General features: G+C 36.0%; 1 protein-coding gene across 1 annotated transcript in view; it reads right to left on the minus strand.

The window, feature by feature from the left end:
* LRCH1 (leucine-rich repeats and calponin homology (CH) domain containing 1) overlaps positions 1 to 9,117 on the minus strand; it is an 80,483-nt gene that overhangs the window by 20,926 nt on the left and 50,440 nt on the right. Inside the window, exon 18 of the mRNA XM_009322846.1 lies at positions 4,221 to 4,330. Within this exon, the coding sequence (XP_009321121.1) occupies positions 4,221 to 4,330 (110 nt within the window). The remainder of the gene's footprint in view (positions 1 to 4,220; positions 4,331 to 9,117) is intronic.

The following is a 9,117-nucleotide window of genomic DNA, read 5'->3' on the forward strand; positions in this document are numbered from 1 at the left end:
AGCACTAGAGTGATCAGAAAGACAGGTAAGGCAAGGCAAAACATTCAGATTTAAAAGAGAATTTTTGGATACTTGTTAAGTAAAACTGAAGTCTCATTGAAAAGAATTTTATATTGAAAAATAAAATACTTTGAAAATATTTGAGAATTTTCCAGGAAAAAAACCCTACAATAAGATTGTTACATATGATGAGTTTCCTAAATTGTGCTCTGTCCTGGTTTCGGCTGGGATAAAGTTAATTTTCTTCCTAGTAGCTGGTACAGTGCTGTGTTTTGGATTTAGCATGAGAATAATGTTGATAACACACCGATGTTTTAGTTGTTGCTAAGTAGCATTTATACTAAGTCAAGGACTTTTCAGCTTCCCATGCCCTGCCAGTGAGGAGGTGTACAAGAAGCTGAGAGGGGGCACAGCCAGGACAGCTGACCCAAACTGGCCAAAGGGATATTCCATGCTGTATGATGCCATGCTCAGTGTATAAGCTGGGGGGAGTTGGCTGGGGGACAGCAATTGCTGCTCGGGGACTGGCTGGGCGTCAGTTGGCAGGTGGTGAGCGGTTGCATCACTTGTTTTTCCTGGGTTTTGTTCCTCTCTCTCTCTCTCTCGTTGTTTTCCTTTTCATTTTTATTATTATTATTATTATTATATTTCAATTATTAAGCTGTTCTTATGTCAACCCATGAGTTTTCTTACTTTTGCTCTTCTGATTCTCTCCCCCATCCCACTGGGGTGGGGAGGGTGAGCGAGCGGCTGTGTGGTGCTTGGTTGTTGACTGGGGTTAAACCACGACATGCTCCAATCTTGAAAACATTCCAACACTATACTTAGAGATCACTCTTAGATTAACTCTCAGAGATAATTACTTCCATTATCTTAAAATAGATATTTCTTATTCCTAGTTGAACCTCCTTAATGTCATTATTCTCTGTTAATACATTACCTCAATCTATGCTGGGTGTTTTAGGTGAAAACAGATTATTCTCTTTAGAATCAAAGGAGAGTGTAGGTTGGAAGGGATTTCTGCAGGTCACCTGGTCTAACAAATTTGAAATGAGATCAGAGCCTTGGTTTGTTAAGTTCTGAATATCTGCAAGGAAGGAGATTCCACAACATCTCCAGGCAACCTTGTTCAGTGTTTCACCACCCTTATTGCAAAGAATTTTCTCCTTATAGCTACTTGAAATTTCTTTCTCTGCAATTTGTGCCACTGCCCCTCATTCTTGCACTGTGCATCTTTGAAAAGCCTGGCTTTATCTTCTCTATTACTAGCCTTCAGGCAGCTGAGGACAGTCATATTATATTCTCCGCACTCTCTTCTCCAAGCGAAAGAAATCCAGCTCTTAGCTGCTTCTTCATACATCCTTTGTTTGGGTGCCCTCACCATGAAGTAGCCTCCACTGAACTCACTCTGGGGTTTCATTATATTTTCCCAGGTTTTCTTTTACTAGACACACTACTCAAGTACTCACATGTACGGTCTCACAAGTCCCAAACGAGGGAGTGCATCACATGTACTAATGTTTTGCTTTCACCTTGGATTAATTCATACATTAGAAAACATTTTTGGCATATAAGATATGTACAGAAAGTTATACATTAAGAATACATTTTGAGACTTTTTTCCAAATCTGTTAAACAGGTTTATATAAGTTAATGAATTAAAAATTCCTTCTCTTAAAAACCTGATTTGCCTGTTGGGAGACTACTCAGCATAGATCAGGGTGCTTTTTTTTTTTATGAGCACAGCACATCTACAACACTATTTCAATGCCAGTTCATGGTTTGAGACTAGATTTAATTAAAATTGAAGACTTCAAGAAGTGGATCAATTCTCTTTCAATTTTGTCACCGTTGAAGAACCACTCTCTTTTTCAAAATCATCCATGCTACAGCAGCAGACAATTTGTTCCACTTAGCATGTCAAAACTATTGAAAGTTTACCCTTTGAGTGACAAAAATCAACCAGTATTTCTTGCTAGACCCTATTGCTCAAGAGTAAGTGGTGAATCACCCTCAAAATGACAACTGTCTGAAGCGCCCATGGATGTATACAGAATCAAATGGCTCAAATGGAGGAAAAATAAGTCTGTCTCTGAAGAAAAAGTTTTATGAAATGGAACAATTTCTGTAAAAACACACCATTCTAAAGAAAAGGGGGGGGAATGTATGGAAGAAACACCAATGTTCTCACAATATATGGCTCAGGTGAAGCAGTTAAGCTAAAGGTAACTGTGCATTTAGATTTCTAAATAAGGAACCCGAGTACTGTGATAGTTGTTCCTTCTTGTTTAGTGCCCAACTTGGTTAAGGCTGCAGGTTCTGTGGAGTCTCACTAAATTCTAACATTCCACGAAACAATTCAAAAGCAAAATATACTAATGGATATGTTTATTCAATAAGTGTGAACTTAATGACTTGCATGTTCTGGCTATTTTCCTGTACAGTACATAATGAGATGGTCTGGAGGTTGCTTCTCTCACTAAAGGACCCAGTATACCAGAGTAAAATTTATTAATTTGAAAAATCTCACTATGTACTTCCAAACAGGGCCAATCTTCTAGCTTCTGTCACCACTCCTTGACTTGTAATCAAACTTGTCATAAGAGACAACAGAACTTTCATTTCAGGACACAATGCTTCAGGGTGAGGGCAAAGAAGGATAGTGCATGGAGCTGAAGGTCAATAACACATTAAACCGTTATTACTGGTAATACCTAATACTAATACAGTGTAGAGAGATCCTTATTAATTCTCCATGATCATGTCTGAAATGGTGAATAACCTTGTTCTACTTTTCACTGTGAAGGATTAGCTGAACTAATGCACAAGGCAGGAACCTTGAGGACATTATTTTTAGGAACAATTACTTGGGGACTTGGTACATACTTGTGGTAACTCTTCAAAGAAAGTTACATTAAAAAGTTACATAAAAAGCTGCATTGACACTGCTGGCTAGACTACGCTCAGAAGAACTACATCCCACTGCAGTTTATTACTGCTATTTCCATTTTCTTCTCCATTACCAATAACTCTGTCTCATCTAATTCCTGCATCTTGTCCTTTTGGCACCATCCAAGTTTAGAATTGGTAATATACTACATTCAATCAATTATGCAGAATCTTCAACAAGATCTGTTCTGTTCAAAAATTCAGCAAGACAAAGTAAGATTAATCCAGACTTAAAGCAGGTGAGGGCCTGAGATAAGGGAATGAAGATCTAAAAGTCCTCATAGTCCTACATTAAACAACCCACCTTTTGAACACTATTTGGTAAGGAGAAAAAAGTGAATCCTCTTGCTTTAAAATTAAATAATACAAGATGTTATTTAAAATAAATGAATAATTTTGGAATTAGTCATTCCATGAAGCTGATGACATAAGAACAAATAATCTTGTAATTCGGTTGCAATATCAAAGTCACTTACCACACTTTCAGGATTTGCACTGCGTTTAGGAGTGCAATGATACCATCTCCATGATGGTATCATAGGATACCAATGATACCAGTAACATGACATAACTGGAAACCTTGACAGGTTCAGGCTCACAACATTCCTTGCGGCAAAGGCTGTCTTTTTTTTTTTTTTTGACAGAAATAGGTGTCACACAAACAGCACTACCTAGGTATTAGCTGAGTAACACAGACCCTACGCAACCACATGCAGCAATTTTTGCAACAGGCTCTAGCTTCTATATTCAAGACAGTATATCAGGAAACCATCTTGTATATTCAGATCTTCAAGTGACGAAATATTCATTTCATTTCTAAGAAAGTTGTTTCAAGCATTAGTTATCTGCTTTAAAAAAAAAGTTTCTAACTTCAGCTTTAACTAACAGATTTCATTATGCCTTTTACTTGCTAGACTGAAGACTTTTCCAGCTGTTAGGAAATAGTTTCTAGACCTCTCTACCTCTAAGGGATCACTTCATCCTTTCTGATGAAATTAAATAAATTCTTAATTCCACCAGTGCAAGGCATGCTGTTTAACTGTACGTCATTCAGGTAACTCCCATTATTATTTCCCATTTTTACAAAACCTTTCCTGAAGTACAGATATCTGACCGTGATAAAGCACTTCAGGAATAGTCTCATCAATGTGATTTGCAGAAGTAATATTGCCTCATTTAACCTTTTTAATATTCTCCTACTTAGACAACATTCCCAAAGAAAAATTAAAAAATACATTCCATTAGCACAAATTAATTCTACCAACACATACCTCACGTAGCTGTTCCACAAGCTCTCTCTCTTCTCTCATCTGCTCCATTTTCCTTCGAATTGTAAATTGTGGGTCTATCGATTCCAAATTTCTTTGTGGTCTTAAGAACACTATGATTTTAAAAAAGACAGATTTTAGTTTAAAAACTTACACCTTGATTTATTAATTTCTAAATGAAGAAAAATTCTTAGACTGTCTCCAGCAAAAACCATTAGAAAATTTCTCTGTCCTAAGGAGGACAGAAAAATCTGATCTTGGATTACACTCATAAATGGATATTTTCTGGATATTGCTCTGAATGGCATTGTGCGCCATCAACGGAGTGGATTATTTTTCAAACAAATCCTAATCTCAACAGGCAAGTTTTGTCAGATGATTAAGCACCTGCACTGTCCCTTAGAGATTCTGATCTGTGCAAAACTTTGTATCTAACATGGCAGGAAACACTTCTTATTCTTTTAAGTACAACCCTCTCCTACAAGATGCTGAATTGTGTAATATGCTGTGACAAGCATCTTCCTACACAGGACAAACTGCTTCCTAGATAAGGTTATACTAAAAAAAAGCCCACCCACCAAACAAAGACTAATGTAGGCAGACTTAGCCATTCAGTAAGTCTGCCTCCATTGAAAAGTCGTATTGCAAATGCAGCATGGCAAAAACTCACCACAGTACTCCCTCCCACCAATTCTCTCAACTGTATCACTTTACCCACATATAGCTCCTTGAAATAATTACATTAAATTTCTGCATATATGCACCTCTACACTTCCTTTTTTGTGATCAATGACTGTTTTGAATGGTTCGGAAGAACAAGAAGAGGTACGCTCAAAATGCAACTGTCACCTGTTTGCCACTCAAATTATAGGCCAACTTGATTATTATGGAAAATGACACTGCTTAAAATAGTGTTTTCTATTATTACTTTCCCGCCTCTCTCCTGAACGCAACAGGAAACCCTAAGTACCAATTAATAGGGTGGAAAGTACAAAGCCTAGAAGCCTCCGTTTTTACATACAGCTACTGCTCAGTCCCAATTTTGTTAATTTAAGGCCATTAAAGAAAGAGAGGATAATTTCTGGGTCAATAAGTAACAGGATAGAAGAGAGGAGCCTTTTGTTTCCTAAAAGGCACATTAGAAAATTGGAATTGTACGAATTGCCAATAGCACCTACTAGAGGAATAAAAAAAGATGAATTACTCTTGACTGTAAGAAAGGTACGTGTGGGTGTAATCACAGTAATTCTGATGTTCCATTAAAAATTGTGGCACGTCAGTCATTTTATTTAGGTTGTGATTTGGGTAATAGGTTAAATTTTAAAAATCAGTCTTCAAAATATCTAACAAAATAAAACATTGAACACTTGGTAGAAGAAAATTTCATCTACATTCTGACCAAAAATAAACTGTTAATGAAGCCCCCAAATTAGTTCAGGGTCAACATACATAATTGTACCCTCTGACATCTAGGGCTCAGATAAACAAGACAGTTTCTGCACAAGAAATACTTTGAAATGACAAGTCTAGTCAACAGGAATCTCACCTAACTGTACGCAGGTTGGTTAAGTAACAAAATTAATAATCTAAGCTACTTCTCTAGCCAAAGGGACAGACGGACACCACCTATTATAGGTAATTTTAAACTAATTAATACATTGGTAAATTTCTGATGAAAGCACTTCTATATGGTGAAAATTAAACAATTAGAAATATCTAAAATGTTATTTATAAATCATATAGTTTAGGATGGCTACAACAACAACAAAAATTAACTCCCAAGTTTTCAAAGTGCAAAACCTCTTACCCAGGACTTCCGTTAAACTCCAGAATTGTACTGAATTAAAACTTCTGCATTAGCAACTCTGTAAGAATTTATTGGAGACTGCTCCTAAATTTTTAAGAGCTGAAATAAAAATCTCCTACCACATTCAGTAAAAACTGTAGTTGCAATTTCTAAGATTTTCATTTTAGAAATAGTTCATTGTACAACTCTAATAATTGTGCTTTGCTGCCTCTCACAGATGAGATACCTAGATAAAACCTTGCTTGAAGAGTAATACCATACTTAAATGGTATTTAAATGCCACTGTAGCTTTATTAGCAGCAGCAACATTTCAAACGATTCTCTATGAAAGCATTAGTTCATATTTACATTCAGTTTTGCAAGTGTCAGAGTATTATTATGGACTTCATTCAGTTTGGCCACAGCTATCTTTGTTTAGGCCTTTGCTAAGCCAATATGAATGTCCCAAGACCTACTTCCTGCCGATTTCAGACTACAAACACCTGTTAATGAAAAGTAAATACCAACATTACTTATTCAACTCCATTCATGAATGAGACATACATTCCACCACGAGGAAAAAGGCAGGCTAAACTCAAGGCAGTGGGAAACTACAATTAAAAGTTTCTAAATAAAATAAAGTAAGTTTAATTGATTAAAAAACAAAACACTCCCCACACGCTCAAAAGCATTAGTTATAAAAGTTTCAGTTATTTACTGAATTTAAAGAAAAATGTTCTAATACAGGAAGTTTTGGCAGTCCTGAGTATTGCTTGTCTTTCTGCATTACACACGTTTTCCAGCAAGGGGAGCCCGTATCTTACACACACCTGAAGATCTATTTTTTACTCTTTCCAAAAGCAAGTTTCTGCTTTTTGAATCCATGGTCAACCAAGGTTATTATGTAATGCTTGTTCCAATAATTTTTTTAAAAGTCTCAACAAGTTAAATGGGCAATAGTTAATAACATGATATGTATTCGACATACCACAGTCAAGGACAAACTTCCTTGTGAAAATTTTCCTTTTTGTACTGAGTTATAATGCACATAAGTGCACTATTTCTAGCACATCAAGGAATTTAGTGTCCCAAGTACTTACTTTGACAACATTACCCTTCAGGTAAACAACAAAATGATTTAACCTGACTCTAAAAATAATAGACAAAAAGAAGGTTGGACTAATGACAGGCAGAGTTGAAGTCAGGCTAAAAGTTTATAGCTAGATTTCCCTTTGACTGATTTATTCAGTCCAAATTTAAGTAACAGTGAAGTTATTACACAGAGTCATTTGCTAAACCAAAGCCTCCACAACGGTATGGACGTTGGTCTTGGGAGACCTGTCTGTTCCAAGCCTTATAACCTCCCAGAAATTCTGGACTTAGCCTCCTCTATTACAGAGCTGTTGCCAGATAGTTACATTAAAGATGATATGAAGTATTAAGATGCTACATCGATGCATGGCATTTCTATGTCAAAGGCTACAACCTATACTAGCAAGCTACACAGGGCTAGCACATGGATCCTCAGCAGTGGCCTGCACACATCAATACTGTTAACGATGTTGCTTCCTGGTACAGTTTTGGTCGGTGCAAACCCACTTCTTTTCTACACAACGTCTAGGTATAGCTCGAGGAATAGAACAGGCAAAGGACATTCCCCAAAGGCAGCTTTAATGCAGCCATCCTGTTTCGGAAAGTAAGAGTGCTTAGGTATGGATTTGAATCATGCTGTGCCAACTAACCTCAATGCCAGAGAATGGTCTCTGGTCCGTTTTACTTCCTACCATAGGAAGATACACCTTGGATAACAAACTTAGCCCCAGATAACAAACTCTAAACAGAAAGGCAACAGTCCTGATTTAAAAAAAAAAAAAAAAAAAAAAAAAAAAAAAAAAAAAAAAAAAAAAAAAAAAAAAAAAAAAAAAAAAAAAAAAAAAAAAAAAAAAAAAAAAAAAAAAAAAAAAAAAAAAAAAAAAAAAAAAAAAAAAGTTGTAAAAGCAGTTTTCTGTTGTCACAGGCCAAGGTAATAAACACTAACATTTGCATTTGGCTTAAGATTTGAATGACATGAGACATCTATCTGTTCCAAATGCACAAGCTAGTCTGTACTGCTCATTTCGTTTAGAAGAATAAAACAGTAACAAATCTAGATTAACATAGATCAAGTTCTGCACTGATAGAAGTACCTCTAGCTTTCTATGTTAGAATATTCATCAGCAAAATGTCAAGTGAGCTTCATACCAGCATGAACTAAATTCAATTTTTCAACTTACCATTATCACAATTCTTATATTCCATACTCATTTCCTTTAGGAGCTGATTCCTCACATATGCTGTCTTTTATGGTTTAATAATCAAAAGCACTGTGGCAATAGCAAGTATTGTCAAGTAATGAACTGAACTAAGAATGTAGGCATTCTAAATTAAATGTTGGCATTTATCATTCAAGATTTGTGGTCTTGGTTTCAATCTGATGCTTTCGACAGTTTCACTGCCTTCTAATACCTAAACACCCTTCTAATTTAGGGCAACTAGAAGAACAACAGTCCTACTTTAAAAAATACATCTGCCTATCAAATATTTATAAACAGTTTAATTGTCTAGGTTCTGTTTCTTCCATCTGACATTGAACTATTAACGCAGTATAAGACCCTGATAGCCCAAACTTGGCCAGCTTTGCATATTAGTGCCATGACTCAATGTACTATGACAGTAACACCCAGGAGAAAAAAAAAAAACAAAAGCAGCAGCAACGAAGTCCACTAATGTACCTGGTCTTCACTACGCACAGAGAAGTTTGACAGCTTACTAACAGTTTCTGTTGGACAGAAATCACTATTTTGCTTAGCTGATTGTTTCAGCTTTGTTTCTTCATGGATTCCTCTTCTAATTTAGTTATGCACCTGCATCAATAACTGCAGATGGGAGCAGGGTATTTTTATTAAGTCAGTATCTAGCAAAAATATAATAAATAAAAAAATGCAGTAAAGACAGTAGCGAAATTAATTGCTGTTTGAGTACAACTTTTATACACCCTTAAAAGTAAAGCAAGTAAATAAACCTATATTGGAAATAGTTCTTGGAGTGGATATCATGGGAAAAGTTGTTTTGCCA

Source organism: Pygoscelis adeliae, unplaced genomic scaffold (genome assembly GCF_000699105.1).
Source record: "Pygoscelis adeliae isolate BGI_AS28 unplaced genomic scaffold, ASM69910v1 Scaffold74, whole genome shotgun sequence".
Lineage (NCBI taxonomy): Eukaryota > Metazoa > Chordata > Aves > Sphenisciformes > Spheniscidae > Pygoscelis > Pygoscelis adeliae.